The sequence below is a fragment of the Prionailurus bengalensis genome, chromosome D4 (assembly GCF_016509475.1).
Source record: "Prionailurus bengalensis isolate Pbe53 chromosome D4, Fcat_Pben_1.1_paternal_pri, whole genome shotgun sequence".
NCBI classification, from domain to species: domain Eukaryota; kingdom Metazoa; phylum Chordata; class Mammalia; order Carnivora; family Felidae; genus Prionailurus; species Prionailurus bengalensis.
The window spans coordinates 73591645-73619355 of record NC_057359.1 but is presented as its reverse complement, the minus strand read 5'-3'; the positions used below and the strand labels follow the sequence as shown (position 1 = coordinate 73619355).

The 27711-nt window shown below is 46.2% G+C and overlaps 1 protein-coding gene across 6 annotated transcripts; it reads left to right on the top strand.

Moving 5' to 3' along the window:
• The first annotated feature begins 1295 nt into the window (after positions 1 to 1295).
• Positions 1296 to 26277, top strand: WDR31 (WD repeat domain 31). 6 transcript variants are annotated; one of them, XM_043565228.1, is made up of 12 exons: positions 1312 to 1402; positions 2175 to 2289; positions 7497 to 7592; positions 12272 to 12400; positions 12960 to 13092; positions 14960 to 15034; positions 16441 to 16585; positions 16683 to 16783; positions 18262 to 18329; positions 19316 to 19457; positions 21844 to 22006; positions 23704 to 26277. In XM_043565228.1, the coding sequence occupies exons 4-12, from the start codon at positions 12300 to 12302 to the stop codon at positions 23862 to 23864; spliced, it is 1089 nt and encodes a 362-aa protein (XP_043421163.1). In that variant the 5' UTR covers positions 1312 to 1402; positions 2175 to 2289; positions 7497 to 7592; positions 12272 to 12299; the 3' UTR covers positions 23865 to 26277. The 6 variants fall into 6 exon arrangements, with proteins under 6 accessions (XP_043421165.1, XP_043421164.1, XP_043421163.1 ...); XM_043565231.1 differs by having other exon boundaries at positions 12269 to 12400; positions 12963 to 13092; XM_043565227.1 differs by having other exon boundaries at positions 12269 to 12400.
• The last annotated feature ends 1434 nt before the right edge of the window (positions 26278 to 27711 follow it).

The window sequence follows — 27711 nt, the reverse complement described above, 5'->3', positions numbered from 1 at the left end:
AGAACAGGTTTGGGGGGAAGATGATGTTTCCAGGGTGAGTCACGTTGAGAATGAAGTGTATTTTATTCAGCCAGGTGGAAAAGGACAGAAAGCAGGTGGATTTACAGGTGTAGGGAGAAGTCTGGCTAGAGATACCAGTTTGGGAGTCTCAGGTGCCTTAAACCTGAAGCCTTTTCTGGAAGAAAATCTTGAGGGCAGGGATCAGGTAAGTCAACTCTCTAAGCTACCCTGAGCCTAGCCCAGTGCCTGAGGGCAAAACAATCAGTCTCTCCTGGTTGAAGTCTACGAGGTTGTTGTGGGCAAAAGAGATTGAGTTTGCAGAGAGAGCCCTCAGTTCTGAACTAAGATCAGTGATGCATGGGGGTAGACCTCAGCTCCTGTCAGGAACAGGACACTCATCCAGAAAGTAATGAGTGCATCATCAGGGAGGGAAGTCAACAGAGGCAAAGGATCCCCCATCAGGACTGTTGTGGAGGATATTCCCTCTTTGCTTTGGAAGATAGAGCCAATGGCCAGCTCTGTTATTCTGTGAAGGTAACTTTCTCTTGCCACCCCTACAGTCCCACAGTCACCCAGCTTTCAGAAACTCCACATGTCTTTGTTGTAGGTGACTCTGCTGGGAGATCAGGCCTGCAGCAGATCCCTACTAGGTGCAAGAGAAATGTTGGCTAGGATGCCATTCATCCATTCATTCGTTCATCCATCCATCCATCCATCCATCCATTCAACAAACCGTTACTCTGCACCAAGCCCTGTGCGCTAGGAATACAGAAATGAATAGACTCTAGTCTGGAAGCAATGCAACTCCAGCTGCTGTTCGTTTCTGGAACTGTCTTCCCACTGGATCTCAAGATGATACCGAGGGGTCTTTTTGCTGTGGTGCTGGGCTGTAATGATTTGATGAAAGAAAGAATGAAAGGAATAGGAGTGGGGGGACCTGGGAAAAGGTCCAAGGGAGAGATCACGGGGTGGAATCATGGAAAACTCCAAAAACTGAAACAACACCTCCAAGGGGGCGAATAACTATTTAAAAGATGACATTTATTCAGTACTTTCTCGGTAACTCTCTCGGTGGTACCGCTTTTCTTGCATTCTGTAGATTCCCAGACAGCGCGGTCTTCGGGCAGAACCGTCCTCTTCTCTGGAACCTCATCATTGCATTGTTCCAGTCAGAAAACAGGCCAGGGTGCTCTGGGCCCGGCCTCTGGGAGACGGCAGATGGGCGGAACTGCAGTTCGGGGGCCGGGAGAGCGCCCGGAGGCTTTTCGCGGAACTCCTGCCCTAGCGACGCGCGCCTCGTTGCTAGGGGCGGTGGCATGGGAGGCTGTGGAGCGTGGTGGTTGCTGACTCCCTCCACTCGGCGCCCCTGCCGGCCCCAGCTCCCGGCCCGGCCAGCCGGCTGGTGGGTATGGAGCACGATGGGGGGAGGAAGGGGTACGGGAGGGACGCGCAGAGCTGTGGGAGCCCTCGCGCTTTGCAGGCTGCAGCAGCCCACCTGGCCAAAGCGGGGAGTTCTAGGGCAGGCCTTGGGTCGGGTGGCATTATATACCTCGTTTGGGTGAACTACTCACCCCACCCCACCCCCAACACATCAAAAATGAGCTTTGGCAGTCCCCATGGATAGAACGGGGACATTTGTGATCTGAAGAGACAGGAAGGAAAAATTGTACACAGGTTGTCCCCCAAATTTGGGGCAACCTTGGAACTTCTGGCCTTAGTGCTGACTCCCTGTGAGACTCTGGGCAAGACCCACTTATTCTGTGGGCCTCAGTTTCCCCTATCTACCATTAGAGGGTCGAATCAGACCTTCTTCCAGTGCTTCCACTGTGGTTTTGTTTGTGTTTGAGCTTTCGTTTTGATGTCTTGTGTACAGAAGGAGATTTGGGGAGAGGGAAAGAGATATGAAATCAGCATTTACATGAACAGTGGACCAGGAGTCCAGGGAAATAAGATCCATTACCCCAGCTCTGCCTCCTGTGACCTTTAACAAGTCACAACCCTCTGAGTCCCGCTTTCTTGATGGAAAATAACAATTGGATATATGCTGGAGTCTATCAAAGTATACTGCACTGGAGAGTTAAATGAGAATTCTCTGAGTTATGTTTAGAGTGACCACTGGGTGTCTGAAGGTCTTTGGAAAGCAAATTGGGGCAGCAATGGTTTCTGGGATTCAGATTTAGGCCTGGTTTTATCTGGAAACAACAAGGATATCCAAAGCCAATAATTGAGTTTATGGCTTTTCCAAGCCCCCTCCAGCCTCTCCTGACCAAAATCTGGGACCAAGCTCAGGTAACTTCACTGAATGTTTTGCTGCTGGTCAATTTTTTTTTTTTTTAATTTTTTTTTTCAACATTTATTTATTTTTGGGACAGAGAGAGACAGAGCATGAACGGGGGAGGGGCAGAGAGAGAGGGAGACACAGAATCGGAAACAGGCTCCAGGCTCTGAGCCATCAGCCCAGAGCCTGACGCGGGGCTCGAACTCACGGGCCGCGAGATCATGACCTGGCTGAAGTCGGACGCTTAACCGACTGCGCCACCCAGGTGCCCCGCTGCTGGTCAATTTTAAAGAACCCTTATGTTGTTGGGTTCTTAAAAAGCTTGTAGGGCACCGGACTGGCTCAGTTAGTAGAGCATGCGACTCCTGAGCTCAAGGGTCGCTTGAGTTCAAGCCCCACATTGGGCATGGAACCTACTTTAAAAAAAAAAAAAAAAAAAAAAAACTTCTTGCCAAGCAGACTCTTCACTTTAGTGTGCAATTATTCATTCATTCCCCAGATATTTGCACTGCATCCATTCTCCCAGGCTATGTTTAAAGCTCAGATACAAAAACGGGGGCGCGTAGGTGGCTCAGTCGGTTAAGCGTCCGACTTCAGCTCAGGTCATGATCTCACGGTCTGTGAGTTCGAGCCCCGCGTCGGGCTCTGGGCTGATGGCTCAGAGCCTGGAGCCTGCTTCGGATTCTGTGTCTCCCTCTCTCTCTGCCCCTCCCCCATTCATGCTCTGTCTCTCTCTGTCTCAAAAATAAATAAACGTTAAAAAAAAAAATGAACAAGACACTGCCCCTCCTGTCAAGTATATTATGTGTTCACAGTATAAACAATGGAAGATAACAATAGTATTTTCACTTCTTAGATTAGTCTCATAATAAATCACAACTACATGGACATTACCCAAGTACATATACTTTGTTGTTGGGATTTTATTTTATTTTATTACTGTTTATTTTTGAGAGAGAGAGAGAGCTCATGTGCATGCATGCACAGGGGAGGGGCAGAGAGAGAGGCGGCAGAGGATCTGAAAGGGGTTCTGTGCTGACAGAAGAGAGACTAATGTGGGGCTCGTGAGATCAGAGCCCAAGTTGGCCGCTTAACTGACTGAGCCACCCAGGTGCCCTTGTCGTTGAGATTTTAAATTGCCTTTAAGTTATATAATATATAACTTAATGAATTCTTGGTATGATCAGTCACTCTGGTCAGGAGACATAATTGGCTTCATTTTAATATCCTTCAGATTCATATACCTATTTGTGTATGTTCTTTGTGTATATTTGTTACATATGTTTAATATATATGTATTAATAGTAGTATTAAGGGGCGCCTGGATGGCTCAGTCGGTTAAGTGTCCCAATTCTTTGATAGCAGCTCAGGTCGTGATCTTGAGGTCATGGGATTGAGCCCCGAATCGGGTTCAGCACTGGGTGTGTAGAGTCCTTGGAATTCTCTCTCTCCTTCTCTCTCTCTGCCCCTCCCCTGCACATCTGCTCACCCTCCCTCTCACTCTCCCTCTCAAAATAAATAAACTAAAAAAAAAAAAAATAGTAGTATTCAGGGTGAAGTTGGCAGAAACTGCTCCTTTCAGCTGCGAGATCATTGTTAATATATCCATCATGCTAGTAGCCATCATTTTATATTGACAATTTGCCAGGTTGAACTGAGGGCTTTCTACGCACTAGCTTTAATAGAGATGCAGTATAGTAGGCTGATCGAGAACACGGCCTCTGGAGTCGGACCGCCTACCTTCAAGTTTTAGCCCTGCCACTTATTTGCAACTTATCTGTAAATCCGAGCAAGTTATTTAACATCTTTGCGCCTCGATTTTCTCATCTGCTAACTGAAGATAGTAACAGCATCTATCTCAGAGGCTCGTGGAACAAATCAAAAAAGCCAATAAATCGGGGCGCCTGGGTGGCGCAGTCGGTTAAGCGTCCGACTTCAGCCAGGTCACGATCTCGCGGTCCGTGAGTTCGAGCCCCGCGTCAGGCTCTGGGCTGATGGCTCAGAGCCTGGAGCCTGTTTCCGATTCTGTGTCTCCCTCTCTCTCTGCCCCTCCCCCGTTCATCCTCTGTCTCTCTCTGTCCCAAAAATAAATAAAAACATTGAAAAAAAAATTTAAAAAAAAAAGCCAATAAATACAAAGCATTTAGAATAGTCCCTGGCACATTGTAAGTGCTATTTTTAATCTTTACCGAAGCCCAGTGATAGAGATATTATCCCATTTTACATATGGGAAACAGACTCTGAGGGCTTCAGCAATTTGCCCAAGGCCGCAGCAGACTGTAATTCAGACCTAAGTCTGTCTAATTCCTATGCTGATGCACTAAATCAAATGTTATTCTGACTCTGCTGTGTTTCTTTTCATTTTTGTTTTGTTTTATTTTATTTTATTATTTTTTTAAGTTTTATTTATTTATTTTTGAGAGAGTGCAAGCGAGGGAGGGGCAGAGAGAGGGAGACAGAATCCCAAGCAGGATCTGAGCCACCAGCCCAGAGCCCAGCGTGGGGCTCAGTCTCACAAACCATGAGATCATGACCTGAGCCGAAGTCAAGAGTTGGTTGCTCAACCGACTGAGCCACCCAGACACCCCTTACTCTTCATTTTTAGAATAAGCTACCCTGGGGTGCCTGGGTGGCTCAGTCAGTTGAGCGCCCGACTTTGGCTCAGGTCACGATCTCGCAGTCCGTGAGTTCGAGCCCCGCGTCGGGCTCTGTGCTGACAGCTCAGAGCCTGGAGCCTGTTTTGGATTCTGTGTTTCCCTCTCTTTCTGACCCTCCCCCGTTCATGCTCTGTCTCTCTCTGTCTCAAAAATAAATAAACGTTAAAAAAAAATTAGAATAAGCTACACTGTCAGTTGGTAATTAGAATTTTTTATTTGAGTTCTTAAAATAGAGCTGTTAAACTGCACTAAAACTGTGTTTCTTCTTTGTAGATGTTCATAAGGGAAATTCTGGACTAGAAGTCAGGAGACCTACCTAGTTAGAATTTTGAGCAAATAATGTTTCTTCCCTGATTCTTCAGATCTTTTTTTTCTTTGTTTGTTTTTGTTTTTGTTTTTTTAAGTAGGCTCCATGCCCAGTATGGAGCCCAGTATAGGGCTTTGAACTCACTACTCTCAGATGAAGACCCCTGCTGACTGAGCCACTCAGGTGCCCCTTCAAATATTAAATAAATGGTTTATATGTGATGTTTTTGAAAAACTCTTCCATATCTCAAATTCTATGATTCATACTTATTGAAGTCTTATTTTAAACAGGAGAGGGGTGCTCAGGAAACTCAGGAGAGTTTCAACTCAGGTCATGACCTCACAGTTGGTGGGTTTGAGCCCTGCATCGGGCTCTGTGCTAAGAGTGTGGAGCTGCTTAGGATTCTCTCTCTCTCTCTCTCTCTCTCTCTCTCTCTCTCTCCCACACACACACCCCTCACCCACTCACATGCTCTCCCTCTCAAAAATAAATGAACAAACATTAAAAAAATAAGTAAACAGGAGAAATTGTCTTTCTCACAGAAACAGTAAGGTCTGAAGTAAGCAGTCAGCTCTGAAAATTTTTGGAATGGGGTGTCTGGGTGGCTTAGTTGGTTAAGCATCTGACTTTGGCTCAGGTCATGATCTCAACGGTTCCTGGGGTTCAAGCCCCACATCAGACTCTGCGCTGACAGCTCAGAGCCTGCAGCCTGCTTTGGATTTTGTCTTTCTCTCTCTCTCTCTCTCTCTCTCTCTCTCTCTCTGCTGCTCCCTCCCTTGTACTCGTACTCTCTCTCTCAAAAAATAAATAACTAAACATTAAAAAAAAATTGGTGGAGAGGTGCCTGAGTGGCTCAATTGGTTAGGCATCCAACTTCGGTTCAGGTCATGATCTCACAGTTCGTGGGGTTGAAGCCTGCATCCGACTCTGTGCTGATAGCTCAGGGCCTGGAACCTGCTTTGGACTCTGTTTCCCTTTCTGCCTCTCCCCCACTCGCTGTCTCTCTCCCCCTCTTAAAAATGAATAAACATTAAAAAAATCTAAAAATCTTTTTGAATAGAAGTACTATGAGTAAAACAAAAATGTTTAATGATGCATTTAAATATATCCTACTTTGTATGGGGCGCCTAAGTTAAGCCACCGACTTTTGGTTTCGGCCCAGGTCATGATCTTGAGGTTCGTGAGTTTGAGCCCCTCGTGGGGCTCCGCGCTGGCAGTGTGGAGCCTGCTTGGGATCTCTCTCTCTGCCCTTCCCCTAGTCACTGTGTCTCTTGAAATAAAAAAAAAATAAAAAAAAATTTTTAAGAGTCTCATGCTCTACCAACTGAGCTAGCCAGGCAAAATTTTTTTTAAATATCCTACTTTGTATGTTTATTCATTTATTTATTTATTTATAAAAAAAAATTATTTTTAAGTAATCCCTACACTCAATGTGGGGCTCAAACTCATAACCCCAAGCTCAAGAGTTGTGTACTCTACCCACTGAACTAGCCAGGTGCCCCCCGACCCCTACTTTGTATCTTCCTCCCTCCCTTCCTTCCTTCCTTCCAATAGGCTCCACACCCAAAGCAGGGCTTGAACTCATGACCCAAGATCAAGAGTCACATGTTCCATTGACTGAGCCAGCCAGGCACCCTCCTACTTTGTATATTTAAAAACAGATATATCCAGGCACCTGGCTGGCTCAGTAGAGCATGTGACTCTCGATCTTGAGGTGGTGAGTTCAAGCCCCACATTGGGTATAGAACTAACTTTAATTCATTAATTAACTAATTAAAATAGATATATAATTAACATTTTGGTATACTTTCCCTAGGTTTTAGAAATGTGCCAGTTAGGGGCGCCTGGGTGGCGCAGTCGGTTGAGCGTCCGACTTCAGCCAGGTCACGATCTCGCGGTCCGTGAGTTCGAGCCCCGCGTCGGGCTCTGGGCTGATGGCTCAGAGCCTGGAGCCTGTTTCCGATTCTGTGTCTCCCTCTCTCTCTGCCCCTCCCCCGTTCATGCTCTGTCTCTCTCTGTCCCAAAAATAAATAAACGTTGAAAAAAAAAAAAAAAAAAAAAAAAAAAAAAAAAGAAATGTGCCAGTTATATGATCTTGGAATTTTGTAAGATATCTCTTTCTTTGTGTGGGAAAACTACACTTAACAATCTCTTTAATTAAACAAAGCCTTTATTTACCTTGTGAATCTCCTTTCAGTGCAAACAAACATGCTTAGAGAAGAGATTAATTTAAGCGTCTTTTCAATAATTACAGAGATTAGGAAGTGGCTGCCTGCACTATTTTCCAAAGGATAAATGTTACAAAGCATTGAATACGGCAGCTCACCCAGAAAATCCTACTGGTTTGGGGGTAAGTCATTCTAAAAGTTACCTTTCGCTTAGAATGTCCTGTGAATGCTCTTCACATGGGAAATGTGGCTCTCCAGATGCTATCAGCTAAGAATCCAATCAGTTTTAAGCAAAGCCAATCCATTTATAGCATTTGCTGTTTTTGGTGACCTAGATCTATGGATGGCATCTGTCCTCAGTTTGATGATAATGTTGAAAAATGGGCTACGCTGGCAGATTGGAAGCCCTGTGGCCTCTATCTACCTATAAGCAATACAACATCCCAGAGTTTTGAAAATTTTCCTGGAATTTTTTCTGTCAGCATATAATATGCCCGTTATAGAGAATCCTAGGATGTCTGAACTAGAAGGGACCTTAGATTCGCTACTTAACAAGAAATGTTTCTGCCATACTGTGCAAGCCACTTGAGGTACAAAGATGAATATGAGAGAGCCCTTCCTCTTATGGAGTACACAGTCTACTAAAAATTATTTAATCTGGTATCCTCATTTACAGATAGGGAAGCCGAGGTGCAGAGCAGGAAATGGAGGAACCCAAGGGCACACAGAAGGATGAGGCAGGGTTGGGGCTGGAGCCAGGGCTCTTGTTGGCACACACCATGTTCTTTTCACTGCACTGTGCTTCTGTACTGGTTACCCATATTGTCAGGAGGTCAGTGCTGGCAGTTTCTCAAAGTGTAAGCTGAAATTCTTCTGGAAAACTTTTTTTTTTTTAATTGTTTAATGTTTATTTTTTGGGGGGGGAGGGGCAGAGAGAGAGGAAGACATAGAATCTGAACCAGCCTCCGGGCTCCTAGCTGTCGGCACAGAGCCTGACATTGTGCTCGAACTCATGGACCATGAGATCATGATCTGAGCCGAAGTCAGATGCTTAACCCAAGTGCCCTGGTTTTGTTTTTTTTTTTTCCTTTCTTTTTAATATTTATTTATTTTTTATTTGTTTGTTTGTTTGTTTATTTATTTATTTATTTATTTATTTATTTATTTTTGAGGGAGAGAGAGAGACAGAAAGAGAGAAAGAGAGAAAACACAATCGGACGAGGGGCAGAGAGAGAGGGAGATAGAATCTCAAGCAGGCTCCGGGCTCTGAGCTGTCAGCACAGAGCCTGACGTGGGGCTCATATCATGAGATCATGACCTGAGCTGAAGTCAGACGTTTAACCAGTGAGCCACCCAGGTGCCCCTGGAACAGTGTTTTTTAATGGTATGACTGAGAATACTTGGTGCATTTTAGCTGCTTTTCTTCCTGGAGACCATTCTTCCTAGAGCTGGGCCAGTCATGCCCATAGGAAACTCATCTCCTAAACTTTATCTTTTTTTTTTTTTTTTTTCAACGTTTATTTATTTTTGGGACAGAGAGAGACAGAGCATGAACGGGGGAGGGGCAGAGAGAGGGAGACACAGAATCGGAAACAGGCTTCAGGCTCTGAGCCATCAGCCCAGAGCCTGACGCGGGGCTTGAACTCACAGACTGCGAGATCGTGACCTGGCTGAAGTCGGACGCTTAACCGACTGCGCCACCCAGGCGCCCCTCATCTCCTAAACTTTAAACAGAGTCACAGAGGAGATGGGAAGTGAGTACTCCCACCCCCATTTACTTCCCTCTACCGTCTGGCTTCTGGAAGAGCTAGTTGCAGCACACACGTGACCCAGAGTAGCTGAGATCAGCCCCTCATCAGATCTTCAGTCCCAGCAGATAAACGCACACTGGCCATGTCTTCCTGTCACTTTTTTCCTGTTTCACCGGCGACCAGTATAAGAGCTCCACAGATTGGGTGTTTGGGAAGTGTTTTCTGAGTGAATGTGTGGATTAGTGTCTTTGAATGTCTAACTCACCTGTCTTAGTTCTAGCCTTATTAGTTGTTGGGGACGTTGCAAATAAATCTGAAAAACAATAATTCTATTTATTCTAATATACCACCCATTGTTGACATTACTTAAGTTGTAGGCCAGTGGTTCTCAAACTTTTTGGCCTCAGGACTTCCTTATACTCGAAAATTAGTGGGGATCTCAAAGAGCTTTGTTAATGTAAGTTATATGTTGGGTTCTACTCTGAAACCTATTGACATTAAAACAGATATTTGAAAGAAGTTTTTTAATTAAAAAATATATTTTAATGTTTATTTATTTTTGAGAGAGACAGAGACAGACACACACACAGAGTGCGAGCGGGGGAGGGGCAGAGAGCGAGGGAGACACAGAACCAAAGCGGCCTCCAATATCTGAGCTGTCAGCCCAGAGCCTGGCTTAAACTCACAAAACATTAGATCATGACCCGAGCTGAAGTCAGACGCTTAACCGGCTGAGCCACCCAGGTGCCCCTTATGTTAAGACAGATATTTTAAAAATATTTACTTATTCATTTTCAAATAATAATAATAATAATAAACCCATTACATGTTAACATAAAGTAATTTTATGAAAAACATGCTTTCTAGGGTTCCTGGCTGGCTCAGTGGGTAGAGCATGTGACTCTTGATCTCAGGATCATGAGTTTAAGTCCCTAACTTAAAACCTATTAAAAAAAAAAAGAAAGAAAGAAAGAAAAAAAAACTGCTTTCCAAAACACACAAAAAATTGGTTGGATGGGCACCTGGGTGGCTCAGTTGGTTAAGTGTCCAACTTCGGCCCAGGTCATGCTTTCATGGTCTGTGGGTTCGAGCCCCACATCAGGGCTCTCTCTCCCCTCTCTCTGTCTCTCTCTCTCCCTCTCAAGAATAAATAAAAACATTAAAAAAAATTGGTTGGAAAAGAGTGGCATTGTTTTACATTTTTGCGATTCTTGTTCACGTTTGGCTTCCACATAGGGCGGTTGGGTTCTTGTATCTGCTTCTGCATTCAATCCATTGCAACGTTACTGGGGTTGTAGTATAAGAAGAAAATCAAGCTTCACACAGAGATGTGGTTGGAAAAAGGAGGACCATACAGACTCCTTGAAAGGGTCTCAGGAATCCCCACCGGTCCTCAGATCATACTTTAAGAACTGCTGGTCTAGGTCATTACCTATATTGTCTCACTTAGTGTCATTAGGTCTCACATCTCATTGTTTTCTTTTCTTTTTTTTTTTTTAGTAGGCTCCACACCCATCATGGGACTTGAACTCATGACCCTGAGATCAAGAGTTGCATACTCTACCAGGGCACCTGCGTGGCTTAGTCGGTTTTAGCCAGGTTTTAGTCAGTCGGCTCAGGTCACGATCTCATGGTTCGTGAGTTTGAGCCCTGCATGGGGCTTTGTGCGGACAGTGAGAAGCCTGCTCGGGATTCTGTCTCTTTCCCTCTCTCTGCCCCTCCCTCTCTCTCAAAATAAATAAATGAATTAATTTTTTAAAAAGTTGCATACTCTACCAACTGAGCTAGCCAGATGTCCCTAGTATCTCATTCTTACCTGTGACCTGGCACACTAATTTCGAGAAGTGTCATGTGAAATTATTATTATTTTTTAATTTATACTTGACAGAGAGACAGAGAGACAGAGTACAAGCAGGGGAGGGGCAGAGAGACTGAGAGACTGAGCCACCCAGCTGCCCCATGTGAAATTATTAAAAAAAACACACCCTAGGAAGGTTATAACCTTTTAGAATAAATAAGGCTCTTTTCGAGAAACTTCACTGGTGAAAATTATTTTTTATTTTTAAATACACACTCCTAGTATTTACTGTGGTAGAATATGCATAACATAAAATTTGTTATGGCTTAGTATATAGACAATGTTATGCAACCATCACCACCTTCTAGTTCCAGAACATTTTCATTATCCATAAAGGAAACTCTGTACCTGTTAAAGTAGCCATTCCCTATTCCCCCATCGTCCCAGCTCTTGGCAACCACTAATCTGCTTTCTGTCTATGTAGATTCTGATGAGGGATGTTTCATATGAATGGAATCATATAATATGTAGCCTTTTGTGCCTAGCTTCTTTTGCTTAGTGTGATGTTTTCAAGGTTCATCCAGGTTATCATATGTGTCAATATATTATTCCTTTTTCTGGCTGAGTAATAGTCATTGTATGGACATACCACATTTTGTTTATTCATTCATCCATTGCTGGACATTTGGGTTGTTTTCACCTCTTGGCTATTGGAAACAGTGCTGCCATGAACATTCATGTATAAATTTTTGTTTGAACACCTATTTTCAATTATTTTGGCTACCTTCCCAGGGGTAGAATTGTTGGGTCATACGGCAATTCTACATTTAACTTGTTGAGAAACCTCTTTGTATTTTAAAAATTCGTTTTGTTTTTGGGGCTCCTGGGTGGCTCAGTCGGTTAGGTATCTGACTTTGGCTCAGGTCATGATCTCACGGTTTGTGGGTTTGAGCCCCACTTCGGGCTCTGTGCTGACAGCTCAGAGCCCGGAGCCTGCTTTGGATTCTGTGTGTGTCTCCCTCTCTGCTCCTTCCCTCCGCCCCACCTCGCATTCTGTCTCTCCCTCTCAAAAATAAATAAAAACATTAAAAAAAAAATTTTTTTTAATTACTTTTGTTTTTGTTTTCGCTGATCTGCTAAAGCTCTACCGGAGGGTGCGTTCCCAGAGCCTGAAGAGGAGGCAGGGAGAGGAGGAAAAGCGAATGAGCACAATGAATTCGTCTTTTAAAAAAAAAGAAGTATTTATGTTGACATAAGCATCCTACCATTATCATGTCTAACAAAATTAACAGTACGTGTTCTTTTTACTCAGGGGACACCTCTTCCAGCAGCCACAAGGGATGCTGCTGCCCTGGTCTCCTCCCTGCAAGGTTTTGTGTAGATCCTGTGCAGTGATGGGGAAACTGCAAAGCAAACTCAAACATAGCACTTACAAGTACAGGTACGGCAGTCCTACACAGACGGGGATCCCGTGTTCTATCGCGTGCATTAAAATTCCCTAAAGGGGCGCCTGGCTACCTTAGTCGGTAGAGCATGTGACTTGATCTCGAGGTTGTTGGGTGTAGAGATTACTTAAAAATGAAATGTTTAAAAAAAATTTTTTTTTAATTCTCCACTAAAGAAAGAGAAGGCCCAGAGTGATTATTGATGACCTTCCCGGAACAGTCAGTTGGGTCTGTTTTCTTGTGGATGAGAAACAGCTGATTAGCTAGAGTCCACAGCCACACAGAGAGGGGCCCTGCAGCTTTGGGAATAATCTCCAGGGTGAGCAGAGACTCCTGGCTTCTTGGCTTCAGGATTCCCCTTTATTGGATTCCAGTCCTTCAGTCGTTCTGAACGTGCTCAGCGATAATAATCCCGTTTCTGGCAATGGCCGTGGGTCTCCTTTCTGTACCCCTTTTCCAGGTTTCTCCTCAGCCTCTCCCGTAGCCCACCTCCCCTTCCCCTGGCCCCGCTGCACTCCATACCGGTGGGCCTCTCATTTGCCGTCCTCTCTTTAGCAGGCCCGACGGAATTCTAGAAGAGAGAATTCAAACTAAAGCTTGTCAGGAGTATAGCCCAGCCCACGTGGATACTGTGTCTGTCGTTGCTGCCCTGAGCTCAGACCTGTGTGTCTCTGGAGGAAAAGATAAGGTGGGGTTTGCGTGCTTGACGGGGACCCAGCTTCTTGAGGACGTGGGAAGCTATTTGAGAAGGGAGCGCTGGTTTTGCGTTTCTGGAAGCCGTGTTGAGTCGTGTAAAACCATGGGCTTTAGACTTAGGCAGACTGGGTGTAAGTCCCTGCTCTGACTCTTCCTGTTCTCTGGGCAAGTCGTGTACTGGCCTTGAGCCTCAGTCTCCGTATCCATGAAATGGGGATGATAACGCCAGCCTCCCAGGACAGTGGTGAGGATAGGGTGGTAAGATCTTTGGTGATGTGCCAGACCACCCACGTGCTTTTTATAAATGCAGAGTGTTATTCCAACCAATCCATTTTCATACCCACACACAGACGCAGGAGTTCCTCATCGCCCAAAGACTTCCAGTCTCTTTCATGCAGTTCTTCTGTCAAAATCTCTACCCTGGTGTGTGTGTCATGATCTCGCCCTTCTGTGCTCTTGCCCTTCCTCCCACTGTCACTTTGGATCAGGAAGCCCCCCCACCCCCCACATCTGGATCTATCACAGCACTCACAGCCAGGACATTGGTAGCAAAAGTGATTCTTTTAATTCCTCTCATTTTCACATTGTATTTCACGGATTCTAAGACGCTCATGTTTTTTTACTTTAGCACCTTGGAAATCAGTACGCATCTAAAGATTGACGATAGGGGCGTCTGACTGGCTCAGTCCGTAGAGTGTACACCTCTTGATCTCAGGGTCGTGAGTTCAAGCCCCACATTGGACATGGAGCCTACTTAAAAATAAATAAATAAAATAAAAACTGATGAGAAAGCATGGTAATCATAATTTAATTGGCAGCATTTCGTCTTAAAGTCAATATCATCTTAGATGTATGAAATTTTATTTATACGATCTTCACGTGTTCAAGGTAGGTAGGGAAGGGTTAGCCTCTCTGTTTGACAAATGAAGAAACTGGGATTTAACCAGGTCCAGTGCTGACATGCTCCTTAACTCTCTAGCAATGAACTACCGGAGACCAGGCCAGAGGATGCTAAACAGGGAGTCTCCTGCTCAGGAGGAGAAATGCTTACAACAAAATATTAAAGTATACACCTGGAAAAAGGATTCAAAGAAAGTTTTAATAATGATTCTCTCTGGCAGATGGGATTATGGTTTTTTTTTTTTTTTGAAATTAGGAAAAAAAAAGAGTGATCTGTTTTTCAACAGTGTGAATATACTTAACAGTACTGAACTACACACCTTAAAATTATTAAGATGGTGATTTTTTTTAAGATGGCAAATTTAAAAAAAATTTTTTTAAAGAGGTGTAAGTGAGCAGGGGGGGGTGGGGGGCAGAGAGAGAGAGAGAATCCCTAGGAGAGGCAAGGAGGGGGAGGGTTGGAGAGAGAGAGAGAGACGGCACTCACCCGAAGCAGGGCTCGAGTTCCCCTGATGTGGGACTTGAACTCACAAACCGTGAGACCATGACCTGAGCCGAAGTCAGATGCTTAATGACTGAGCCATGAGAAATTTTTTTTAAATACACTAAAATAAAAGTACGATACAAGTAGGGGGAAAGACTATAATCCCATGTAGAATTGTACTTCAGCATCTACAACCAGAACCTCAACCTGAGTCAGTTCCCCTTGGGGAGTATCCTCTGAACCCATCAGTAAGGCTCCAAGGAGTGACCCATGGTCCTAGAGGTTGGTCAGGAGGAAAAGAAAGAAACTGTGTAGGGGCACATGAGGAGGGAGGCAACAATAAAGCCCCAAGGCTCGACAGGGAGGGTGAAATTAGGTGGGGAATGAAGTGATGGCTTGTTGTTTCAGTTAAATAAAAATTCACTTAAAATTGAAATATTACAAAGACTCTGGTGACTGTGATGACCCTCTGCAGACAGCCGTGGCCTATGACTGGAAAACCGGAAACGTGGTGAGACGTTTCAGAGGACACGAACGAGAAATCACTAAGGTACTTAGCAAAGGGTTATCCTCATGGAGGGAGTTTGGAACTGAATGAAGGAGTATCCAAGAGCTCTGAGTAAGAAGGGTGATTGAGTATTCAGTCTTTTTATTTATTTATTTTTAATTTTTTTTTAATGTTTATTTATTTTTGAGAGAGACAGAGACAGAATGCAAGTGGGTTAGGCGCAGAGAGAGAGGGAGACACAGAATCCAAAGCAGGCTCCAGGCTCTGAGCTGTCAGCACAGAGCCCGACGTGGGGCTTAAACTCATGAGCCGTGAGATCATGACCTGAGCTGAAGTCAGACGCTCAACCTACTGAGCCACCCAGGCGCCCTGAGTATTCAGTCTTAAGGAAAATGCAAGGGCTTCATTGGATGCTGTGAACCCTTTCTCGAGGAAAAACAGAGCAGACCGTTCACTCAGCCATTGTTGCAGGCCTATTAGACACGATTTTTATTTTGTCACCAAGCCCTTAATAGCTCAGGTGGTAAGCAGAGAACAGCTCAGAATAACTCCCCTGACTGTCCTAACTCCACAGGGGCATGTACTGAAGGCTGCCTATGTGTTCACTGTAGCCAGAAAAATGACAGGAACCTTCCAGTCTAGTTGGGAAATTTTTTTAAAAAGCCAACAATGGTTAAATAAAAATTAATTTTGTTGGGGCTCCTGGGTGGTTCAGTCAGTTAAAAGCATCCAACTTTGGCTCAGGTCATGATCTCGTGGTTTGTGAGTCCAAGCCCCGTGTCCGCTCTGTGCTGACAGCTCAGAACCCGGAGCCTGCTTCGGATTCTGTGTCTCCTCTTTGTCTGCTCCTCCCCTGCTTGCACTCTGTGGCTCTCTTTCAAAAGTAAATAAACGTTAAAAAATTTTAAAAATATATTAATTTGTTAAGAAAGCATTACAGGGTAGAGTGAGCTTGCAGCAGAAATGATAGAGAAGGCCAATTTCTACAACTGCCTCTCTGGAATCCCCCTAAATGAACTAAATATCGGAATCGGGATGGAAACTCTGCCAGAATGAAACTGGGCAACAGCCAACAACTCACGCGGCGCAGAGTATGTTGTTGACGTGCCAAGGGCCGTGCATGCAAGAGCCTCAAGCCCTAACACCCTCATCCCCCTGTTTCCCATTAAAACAGTTTTTTAAGTTCATTTATTTAGTTTGAGAGATAAAGGGAGAGAGAGGTGGGGAGGGGCAGAGGGAGAGGGAGAGAGAGAGAATCCCAAGCAGGCTCTGCACTGTCAGCGCAGAGCCCGACCTGGAGCTCAAACTCTCAAACTGGGAGATCATGACCTGAGCCAAAAATAAGAGAGGGAGGTTCAACCACCTGAGCCACCCAGGCGCCCCGCCCTGTTTCCCATTTTAAAGTCCAATCAGACCAGCACACTGGAGCATTTTTTTCTCTCGAGCAGATAGCCTGTGTGCACAGATCGAGCCAGTTCTTCAGCGCCTCTCGTGACAGGATGGTCATGATGTGGGACTTGCACGGCCCCTCGCAACCAAGGCAGCAGTTCTCTGGCCACGCCATGGTGGTCACTGGATTGGCCGTGAGTCCAGGTGAAGTAAAACAGATCTCTTCCCAGCGCCCTTGTGCTTTCTGAAAAGTCCTGTGCTGGGCCCATCTCACGGACCCACCTTTGCCTCGTTTCCCCAGACTCTTCACAGCTGTGTACTGGCTCTCGGGACAACACCCTGCTTCTGTGGGACGTTGGGACCGGCCAGTGTGCAGAGACAGCTTCCATCTCCAGGAACCTGGTAGGAACTCAAACTTGGAACAGAGCAGGACAGCAGGAGGGAGCATGGGGTGAGGCAGAGAACCTGGAGAGAGAGATCAGAAGATCCATGGCCAGGCAGTAGAGGTGTGGGTCCTCATTACTGCTTACCTCGAACTCAGCCTCTCAGGGTTATCAGATTGGATGCTCTCTTGAGATGTTCTGTTTAGTTTATATCAGAATTTTAAGTGGTGTCCTCATTCCCTCAAAATATAGTTACTCCTTACCTTCTGTGCTAGGAGCAGGGTTAGCGGCCCAGGACACAGTCCTCGTCCTCCAGGATCTCACAACTTATGCTTGTTGTGTGTTCGGTATATGTAACATTGTGCAGAGACATAAGCGTGACCCTTTGCTTTATGTATAATTTGCTGTGTTTATGAAGACCAGCGTTTTCTGGTAGCAGACTGGTATATAAACTCCACAGTCTTTGAGGTCAGTCATACCTGGGTTCACATCATGGATCCATCACTTTTTTTTTTTTTAAGTAATCTCTACACCTGACGTGGGGCTCGAACTCACAACCCCGCGATCAAGAATCACATGTTGTACTGATTGAACCAGCCAGGTGCCCCAACATCCATCACTTTTAAGCTGTGTTACCCCAAGACAGTTAATTAGAATATGTCTTCATGTATAAAATGGGGAGGATCCTGTGACCTGACATGGTAGATGTTCCTGTAGTGGTCATCAAATGTCAGTCATAGTCATCTTTTCCAATTTCGAAGACAACTATCCATGGCAAGGTATGCTTGCCTTATGCCCTCCACATTTGTGGAGGTTGCTGGAAGAAAATCCTGTCCCCTTGGGCTGTTTTGAAAATGGTTTCATGCCTGTCCAGCAGGGGGCTACAAGGGATGAAGAGAAAGAACACTCCTTCTGAACCCTGTGAGGCCTTAGACTAGGGTTTCATGGTCCCACCGTTGAACGTAGAAGGTAGAATAGGGGCTGCTCTCCTTAGCGGCCACTCGCCGGCCACTCTCTACCGCGTGTTTGGGCGCCTGCATGCGTTTGGGTACTCACGACGGGCCCAGAGCTGCTACCATTGCTCCTGCTCATCCGGGGTTTGCCAGTGGAGCACGACTAGTGGGTGCCTGCAAAACATAGAACCCCTCCAAGTCAAATGTACTAGTCAGCATCCTTGAGAAGTAGGGCAGGGGTGTTATTTAGCAGATTTTTTTTTAATGTTTATTTTTGAGAGAGTGAGAGAGAGATCACAAATTAGGGGAGAGACAGAAAGAGAGGGGACAGAGGATACGAAGCGGGCTCTGTGCCGACAGCTTCAGTACTGACGACAGTGAGCCCGATGTGGGGCTTGAACTGACAAACTGCAAGATCATGACCTGAGCCAAAGTTAGATGCTCAAAGGACTGAGTCACCCAGTCGCCCTAAGCACAGTTTACAGGAATTACAGTAGAGGAATGATTCGGTATGGAGAACTTTTGAAAATTTTGCTTTTCCCAGGTCACTCACTTGTGCTGGGTCCCCCAGGAACCATATATACTACAGACTTCTGAAGATAAAACCATCAGGTGGGCTTACTGAGCAGCTGGGAAAGGGTTTCTGGTGAAGGTTTGTGGTTCCCGTGCCGACATGACTCCCTTCCCCCTCCGCTCTCCACATTGCTGTGCCTTTCCAGAGCCTTCTGCGCTTCTACTTCTGCCGTTCTCTGGGGCTGGGGTCTGTTAGAGGTTGGAAGCCAGGAAGTCGGGCCGGGAAAAAGCCCCTGTCCTGGATGGTTCTGAAGCAGCTGATTCTGTCTGACCCCCCCCCCCCACACACACACACCCCTCACCCGCTGTGTGAATGTATTCACATTAAGCTCAGGACGTTGAGCTCACGTTAAGCTTGTCCCCCCCTTCGAGCTGCCCGGCTCCACTTGCCACCGCTGGGTGCCAGCCCCCGGGTGAAGCCTTGTCTAGGGAAATGGGGTCGGAATCCCTAGCAGGGGAGTCAACAAGTAAATCGTTCTTGAGCAGAAAGTATGACTGGGAACTTTGGATCTCAGAAGAGATTCATTCTACTTAGCAAATAGCAGGAATGAGGTAAAATGAGATGAGAGATAGAATAAAAAACTCCCCCATGGACCCCATGGCCCAGGTAGGCCAAGACCTGTAAATCTTTTGTATCTGATTCTAGAATGGTGACTGCTCTTCTGGATCATAATAAGTATCTTAAAAAAAAATTTTTTTTTTTAAATCACAGGCACAGAAATATCCTCTTCTCCATTGAAAGCAGTATCCCAAAGGGCCAGATTAACAAATTAACTTGTACAATTAAGATGCTTGGTCTAAATTCCTATTAACTGGATCTCAAAATAGAAAGAGCTCAGATGTCTTTCAAATTGGTTATTTCCTGGCAGCTTTGGAGTCTCCAAGCTTGATCTGGTTCATACTCCTGTTTTTAGGTGAATCATGACAAACGTGACTGCCCGAAGCAGCCAAGAGCCGAGACTTATGGTAGTTGGTATTTCAGACAAATTTACCACGGATTTATTTCCTGCTGTAATTCCTTTCAGATTATGGGACAGTCGGGGGCTGCAGGTAGCGCATATATTTCCCACAAAGCAGCATATTCAGACCTACTGCGAGGTCAGTGAGGATGGACACAAATGTATCTCCTGCAGCAACGGTTTTGGAGGGGAAGGCTGTGAAGCCACGGTAAGAGACTGGGGGGTCCAGGTGTCTGGTTGCTGAACAAATTACTTACTCTGACCTCGTGTCTATACTGGCTACACAGGCAGGCTCTACTAATGGCTCAGGCCTATTCCAAGTGCATACTGTAAGTGAGCCTTTACATTCCAGAAGCTTCTTTCAAGAAACCTCCATTAGCCTTGGGCTCTCTGAATCAGTAGCAGAAAGAGGGATGGGATGAGAGTCAAGTTGGAAAGGTGCTAAACACAGAACCTTCTAATGTCCCTACTTGCTAATGTCCCTACTCCCAGCAGGGCTTAGAAAGGGGAGGGATTATTTGAAGAGCCAAGGGTATTCCCATTGTACTTGTGGTCACAGTAAAGGAGCCTCAAGCTCTTCAGGAAGCTTGAAGCCCCAGTGTTGGTTGAGGGCCCACCCCATCCCTCACGCATATATCTTTCCTTGCAGTTAATTTGGGTTAGATTGCCTCGGCTCCTCCAAAGTACCTTGGATTCCTAATTGTAGAATATGGGTTAAAGGGGCATCTAGTCTGAATAAAACAATTACAGCCCCCATTTTTTCAGACATTACATGCCAGACACTGGCCTGAGCACATTACATGCATTATCTCATTTAATCCTTTAAACAACCTCATGAGTTAAATGCTATAATAATCCCCATTTTACAGATGAGGAAATAGAGGCATGGCAGGTTGAAATCTCTTGCACAGGACCACACCTCTACCGACTGGGCTGGCCAGGTGCCCCATGACCACACCTCTAGCAAGTGGTAGGTTGAGGTGTTGAATCCCAGGCTATTGATGTAGCATCTCTTCGCCAAGCTAAACATTTCCACCTCCTACAACTGACATGGCGTCCTGTGATTTCATTGTTTTTCGGACACAATTCGGATCACTCTCTCCTCTGAATGTTATTCTCCTCAATTACACGGAGTCCGGCGATTTTATGCTTTTTTGCACACAATTCAGTTGGCTCTCCTCCCTGCACGTTGTTCTCTGGCTCGTCTGATTCATATCAGCGAGAGTGGGGTTGGCAGCACCTCCTTTGCTGTGGAGTCTCATCTTCATACACCGAGGTTCAGCACGTAGACAATAAATCAGAAAGTCTGCGCCTACGTGTCCTTACGAGAAGGGTGCTCCTGACCTTGCGGTCTCCACAGGACCCCCAGGGGCCAAGAGGCTGATAGAAGGCAGCTCTTGAGCTGTAGGCAACCCCAGGTGCCTGGCTAGCTCTGTTGGAAGAGCATGTGATTCTTTTTTTTTTTTTTTTTAATTTTTTTTTTCAACGTTTATTTATTTTTGGGACAGAGAGAGACAGAGCATGAACGGGGGAGGGGCAGAGAGAGAGGGAGACACAGAATCGGAAACTGGCTCCAGGCTCCGAGCCATCAGCCCAGAGCCCGATGCGGGGCTCGAACTCACGGACTGCGAGATCGTGACCTGGCTAAAGTCGGACGCTTAACCGACTGCGCCACCCAGGCGCCCCGAGAGCATGTGATTCTTGATCTCAGGTCATGAGTTTGAGCCCCACATGGAGTGTAGAGATTACTTAAATAAATTAAAAGCTTTAATTTTTTTTATTAAAAATTTTTTTTAACGTTTATTATTTTTGAGAGAAAGAGACACAGAGCAAGCAGGGGAGGGGCAAAGAGAGAGGGAGACACAGAATTGAAAGGAGGCTCCAGGCTCTGAGCTGTCAGCACAGAGCCTGACACGGGGCTCAAACCCACAAACCGCGAGATCATGACCTGAGCTGGAGTCGCCGCTTAACTGACTGAGCCACCCAAGTGCCCCAATAAATTAAAACTTTAAAAAAGACAGTAGGCAACCCCATACTGTCCCATCATGCTGTAGGGCGTGGAGCTTTCACTTCCCTAGTTGTTGTGGAAGGCAACAACTCTCCTGGCACACCCTTACCCAGGGTTGTTGGAGATAGTTGATGTTTATTTTTTATTTATTTATTTTAAAAAAAAATTTTTTAACGTTTATTTATTTTTGAGACAGAGAGAGACAGAGCATGAACTGGGGGGGGGGGGGGGGGCAGAGAGAGGGAGACACAGAATCCGAAACAGGCTCCAGGCTCCGAGCTATCAGCACAGAGCCCGACGCGGGGCTCGAACTCACCGACCGCGAGATCATGACCTGAGCCGAAGTCGGCCGCCCAACCGACTGAGCCACCCAGGCGCCCTGATAGTTGATGTTTAAAATAACTGCTAGATGGATAGATGGTTCGGTGTGTGGATGGGATGTGAAGATGGGGGGTGGCGATGCGAGTAGGTAGGTGGAAGGAATGGGTGGCTCATGAGCAGGCGCGGAGATGGAAATCAGTGACTGAAGCACGTATGCAGCTGGAAGGTATGCATGTATGAGCTAGCCTATGTCATTACTCTGCAGTTGTGGGACCTACGGCAGACGCGGAATAGAATATGTGAATACAAGGGGCATTTCCAGACTGTCACATCCTGTGTCTTTCTACCAAGAGCATCAGCCTTGATGCCTACAATTGCCACCTCATCACATGACTGCAAAGTGAAGATTTGGAACCAAGATACTGGAGGTAAGGAGCCTGCTGTTGGTGTTTCTCAAAGCTTCGTGGCATCCTAAAAGCTTCCTTGAAACTCTTTCCATTGCTCAGCAAATACAAAGCCACTTGTGTCCTACCACTATCCAGGCCCCGAGTGGTTACGGGAGGACCAGGATTCTGTTCAGCCTCTGGCTAGAAGCATCACCACATGAGCCCCGGTACCATGTTGTATAGACTTGTTCCTGAGAGATCAACTATATTTGGCTCTTAGTATTCTTTCTATCTGAAGTTCTTCACCAGGTTTTAACATGTGATGCTCAAAATGTCTGGAAAGGAGAACAAGGATTGCCACTTTAAAATTCCTTTCTCAAGGACTAAAATGAGAGTCTCAGCTCTTGCTGGGGGTGTGGTAGAGTAAGATAGTCTCAGAAAGTAAGACAGTCTCAGAAAAACAAGTCTCTGCCTTGTTTTGATGCTGCAGCTAAGGTCTGAGGTCGCAGCAAGGTCATGACACTTCAGAGCACCAGAGAGAAAGATGTTTTAGGGAACACGGTGAAGTGGTGTGTCAGACCCCACTCCTGCTGGCTGATTGCTAAATATTTAGGAACGTTTAATACGGTCATAGCGGGAGTATTTACACCCCCAAAATTGGCAAATGCTGTGAGTGATGGTGGTGGGTTCTTTCCTCCCAGAAAGCTGCCTTCCTAGTACCCCACTGCCTCCGTGCTATTTTTTTTTTTGAAGTTCACTTATTTTTCAGAGAGGGAGAGAGAGCACACGCGAGTGAGTGCGCACAAGTTGGGGAGGGGCAGAGAGAGAGAGAGGGAGAGAGAGAGAATCCCGAGCAGGCTCCACGCTGTCAGCCCAGAGCCTGATGCGGGGCTCGATCTCCCAAACAGTAAGATCATGACCTGAGCCAAAATCAAGAGCCGGACATTCGCCTGACTGAGCCACCCAGGTGCCCCCATACTCTCTTGTCCTGGACACAGGGTTCTGTCAGACACAGCGAACGGTATTAACCTAGCAAACCTCACGATAAATCCCTCTTACGGTAATCTTCCAGAAACTTAGCTCCTGGGAGGGGAGGACAGGGAGCCCCCTCGGAGAAAAGACGTGAGATCATGTCTAGTGGTCACATGGGCCAAACTCCCAAAGGGAGGACAGCCTAGCTGTGCCCCACCCGGAGCTGCCCAGTGCAGCTGTTTTGGGATTCAGTGTCCAAGGAGAACAAGGTCTGAAAGTGCTGCCCTGCCCCCCAGGTGTGCCCCTACGGCCTCCAAGATGGAGACCGGGGGGAGACTGTGTCAGCTGGAGGCCCTCAGACTGGCCTTCGGGTCCCAATTTCCTTTGTCCTGAAGGGAGCAAGACCCCAGAGGCCAGCCGCTGGAGATCAGTGTCCTTATCTGTTCTCCTCTGCCCTGGCCCCTGCCTTGCTCTCTGGGCAGGTGGTAATTGAGGGCAATGTGTTAACATGTCCTTGCAGGTGAGGCCCCAACTGTCTGAACGTGCTTCCGAGTGATACACATCTTGTTTGGTCCATGTGCCGTTCTGTGTAGTTGAAGCCGTGCGGTTGACCCCGGGTTGACTTCCCCGCTGGTGCGCGGGGGCTGCTCTTACAGGGTTCCATGCAGGTAGCGCGCGCTTTACTTACCCGCGTTTTTCTCAGAGACCTCGCGTTCCATGACGCCGCGCTCTTGGCCTAAGCTGCTGGTTCCCTCTTCCTCCCCCAGCCTGCCTGTTCACCTTGTCCCTGGACGGATCAGGACCTTTGACTTCCCTGGCTGTTGGCGACACCGTCTCCTTGCTGTGTGCGAGTTTCAGCCGAGGAATTCACCTGCTCAGAGTGGACTACAGCCAAGGGCTGGCACTGCGGGAGGTGGCAGCATTCTGAGGCCAAGAGACATTCACTTTCAAACCGTGGCCTGTCCTTTCTCAGTGTGGCTTTGTTCTTCCCTGTGATCTTGCGGGGGGCGGGGGTGGGCGGTGGTGTGGGACCAGGGTTCTCTGCTTAGTTCCACTCAGAAGGCATATCAGGGTTAGAAGCCACTTTAAGCCCAGGTGCCGTTTAGAAACATGAACTAAACATAAAGTTCTCCATCGAGGTGAAATCCAAACACAGTTTTCAGTGTTTGGAACCGCTCTTCAAAAACCAAGTTTTTGGCTCCAAATGGTGCCCTGCATGTGTAAGAGTGATAGGCCTCTGTGAGTCAGAACACAGGGTTGAGTCTGTCGAACTGGCCTGTTCCGTGTCTCCACGAGAGAAGAAGATGCAGGGGGGAGGCACACCGTTCTGGCAGCCTCACGGTGATCCAGATGGGGAAGGACAGTACAGCTCCATAGCGGAAATGGATCGCAGACATGAGATTAAGCTCCAGTCACTGCTCCTCAGCAAGGTGAAGAACCAAAGTTAGGGCAAGAAAGAAGTCTTGGCTTCTACTCGGAGGAGCCGCAGAGTGGAAGGAGGCACGTCCTAGACCGGTGCTGAGGTGGCATGAAAATTAGACCCCAGGTGGCTTGGAAAGGCCAACAGCCCAAGGGCCTTGCCCAGAATCCTAATTGTCAAACCTGTTCCGTGCATAAGAAAATGGGGAGGTTCTGGGCGCCCGAGTGGCTCAGGTCATGATCTCACAGTTCAGGGGTTCGAGCCCTGAATCGGGTTCTGTGCTGACAGCTCAGAGCCTGGAGCCTGCCTTGGATGTGTCACCCTCTCTTTCTGCCCCTTCCCCACTGGTGCTCTCTCTCTCTCTCTCAAAAATAAACATTAAAAAAAAGAAAGAAAGAAAATGGAGAGGTTCCAAGATTAAGGCTACAACAAATTTCATTTGTACATTTTAATATTTTTAGTTAGTTTTGTATAAACTCTTGGGGATGGCCAGCATGAGCCAAATGGGAGTTTACAACAACAACAGAACATAGAGAAAACAGAGGGATGGACTCAACCGTGTGCTAGCTAGTGAGTCCTCCCGGGTGAGGAGGGGCACAGTGCTCAGGTCAGCCTGTGTGGCCCCCAAGACATCAGTCCCCAGCCTGGTGCTCACCAGCCCATTTCCTTCACGGAGGATAGAGTCCCTCCTGCCATCAGGCGAGTCCACACATAAGGCAACAGAGGCCTGGGGATTCCCTTTCTGATGAGTCCCAACCAAAGAAAGCCTTTGTACTTGTTTTCCCTGGCCCCTGCCTGTCCCTGATACCAAGAGATGACAGCCATCTTCCTCGTCTCCCTCCTGTTCCTCTTTGGGGCCAGCTTCCCCGTGGGACGATCTTAAGCTAGTGCAAAGTATCAGTCCTGAGTTTGACTCTCCACTTCTCCATGTAGCCGGGTGCACTTGGGTGTATAAAATAGCAGTTTCCTCACCAATAATGTGGAGCGAATAATCCCACGTTCCTGACAGTGCTGTTCTGAGGACTGAACAAAACTATATTAAATGCCAAGCAAGGTAGCGGGCGCTTATAAAGGATAACCATAGTTAATTATTGCTCTCTGTCTGGACTGAACACTCTCCTCTCCTCACAAAACATTTACCATTCCTTCACCCATTCTCCTTAGATCTTATTTCTAAACCTTTAGTCCTTTTGTGGCTTCCCTTCGACTCCTTAAGTTACGGATCTTTGAGGTCTGGAAGGACAAAGGGATAGCGGGAGAGGAAGCTATTTCACTGAGTACCCACAGCCGTCTGGATACGTTTATTCTCGCCACAAATCGTGTTATTCCTGTGTCGTGTTATTCCTGTGTCCCGGGTCCTGAGGCCCGGGAACATTCAGTCCTTTGCCCGAGGTTACACACGGAGAGAGGAAAGAGAAGAACGGAGATCTGAGCCAGGGTCTGCCCAACTCAAAGCCAGAATACTTTCCTTCCCACTCCTTTGTCATTGCGTGATGTCACAAAGTTCACTTTAGAAATTCGTAGACTCTGACACTGTGTGTGTATTTTCTAGACCAGTTACTAACTTTTTTGGCTCCGAGGAGACCCTCCTGGCCAGGTGCCCAGAAACCGTACACAGGTGTCTCAGGGACGGTCCTAGCGCATCCTGAACTTCTAGTGCTACAGCTAACCCTTTCTTCGGGGAAGAAGATGGGCGGTAAGTCAGGAAGTCTAAGGGAGTGGGTTGGGAGAGGGTCCCGGGGAAGAGGACCAGAGGGGATGTCCATGTGAGGAAATCGTAGGCCTCTGATGAATTAGTGGGGTTCTCTTAGCAAAAAAAATATTGTTTCCCTGAGCTCTACGCATTTGCTCAACTTAAAAAATTCTTATCTGTGCATTTTAAGTGGAAAGCAGATTAATAAACGCAAATGTTTGTGTAGGAGTTTTTAGTCTCACATGCCCTACTCAGGTACTCTCAGCTGATGCACACTACGACAATGCATTCATTTGTTCTTTGGACATTCACTGAACACTTCATTTTAGAGGCTGCTCCTGTAAAATCATGCAAAGAAATTTTCCAAAGACAGTTGACCTTTTTTTTCCAGAAAAGCAGATAATCCCTTGGAATCTGACCAATTATATATTTAAAATGTAAAGAAATTTATATATTTGCTTATATAAGTTAAATATATTTATTTCCGAGGGGCGCCTGGCTGTCTCAGTCCGTAGAACGTGTGAACCTTGATCTCAAGGTTGTGAGTTTGAGCCCCACATTTGATATAGAGATTATTTACAAATAAAATATCTTTGGGGAGCCTGGACGGCTCAGTTGGTTGAGTGTCTGATTTCAGCTCAGGTCATGATCTCACGGTTCATGAGTTCGAGCCCCACATTGGGCTCACTGCTCTCAGCACAGAGCCTGCTTCTCATCCTCTACCTGCCTCTCTCTCTACCCCTCCCCCGCTTGCACTCTCTAAAAAATAAGCTAAAAAAAAAAAACACATTAAAAAAATTAAAAAAAATCTTTAGAGGCACCTGGGTGGCTCAGCTGGTTCAGCATCTGACTCCTGGTTTTGCCTCAAGTAATGATCTCATGGTTCATGAATCAGAGCCCCTCGTCAGGCTTTGCACTGACACAGCTTGGGATTCACTCTCTCCCGCTCTCTAAACAAACAAACAAATAAACTTTAAAAAATCTTTGAAAATATATTTATTTCAGGAAAAATGAGTCATGATTATTAAAAGATTTTTTTTTTGGTGGCTGAAATTATCTTACAAGATAATCTTTATTTTTACTGAAAGTTTAATTTTTTTTAATGTTTATTTATTTTTGAGAGAGACAGAGCATGAGCACGAAAGGGGGAGAGAAACGGGGAGACACAGAATCTAAAGCAAGCTCCAGGCTCTGAGCTGTCAACACAGAACCCCAGCACGGGGCTCGAACCCACGAACCGTGAGATCAGGACCTGAGCCGAAGCTGGACGCTTCACCGACTGAGCCACCCAGGCGCCCCTATTTTTACCGAAAGTTTTAAAATGATCTGGAAAAGATACAATTTGAGTGCATCTAGGATGTATATAATTTATGTCCCAATTTGTATTTAAAGTATTATTTTTTAAAAATAGCTACCAGCTGGGGAGCCTGGCTGGCTCAATTGGAAGAGCCTGTGACTCTTGATCTCAGGGTCATGAGTTTGAGCCCCATGTGGGGTATAGAGATTACTTAAATAAATAAAAATTTAAAAATAAAATAGAGGCACCTAGACGGCTCAGTTGACTAAGCATCCGACTCTTGATTTGGGCCCAGGTCATGATCTCTCAGTTTGTGAGACTGAGTCCCACAACGGGCTCTGCACTGATAGCTTGGAGCCTGTTTG

Coding starts and splice junctions, on each gene's coding strand:
- WDR31 (XM_043565230.1), top strand. CDS start 12,300: ATGCTGCTGCCCTGGTCTCCTCCCTGCAAGGTTTTGTGTAGATCCTGT. Junction 13,093..14,959: donor TCTCTGGAGGAAAAGATAAG/GTGGGGTTTGCG, acceptor GACCCTCTGCAG/ACAGCCGTGGCCTATGACTG. Junction 15,035..16,440: donor ACGAACGAGAAATCACTAAG/GTACTTAGCAAA, acceptor TCTCTCGAGCAG/ATAGCCTGTGTGCACAGATC.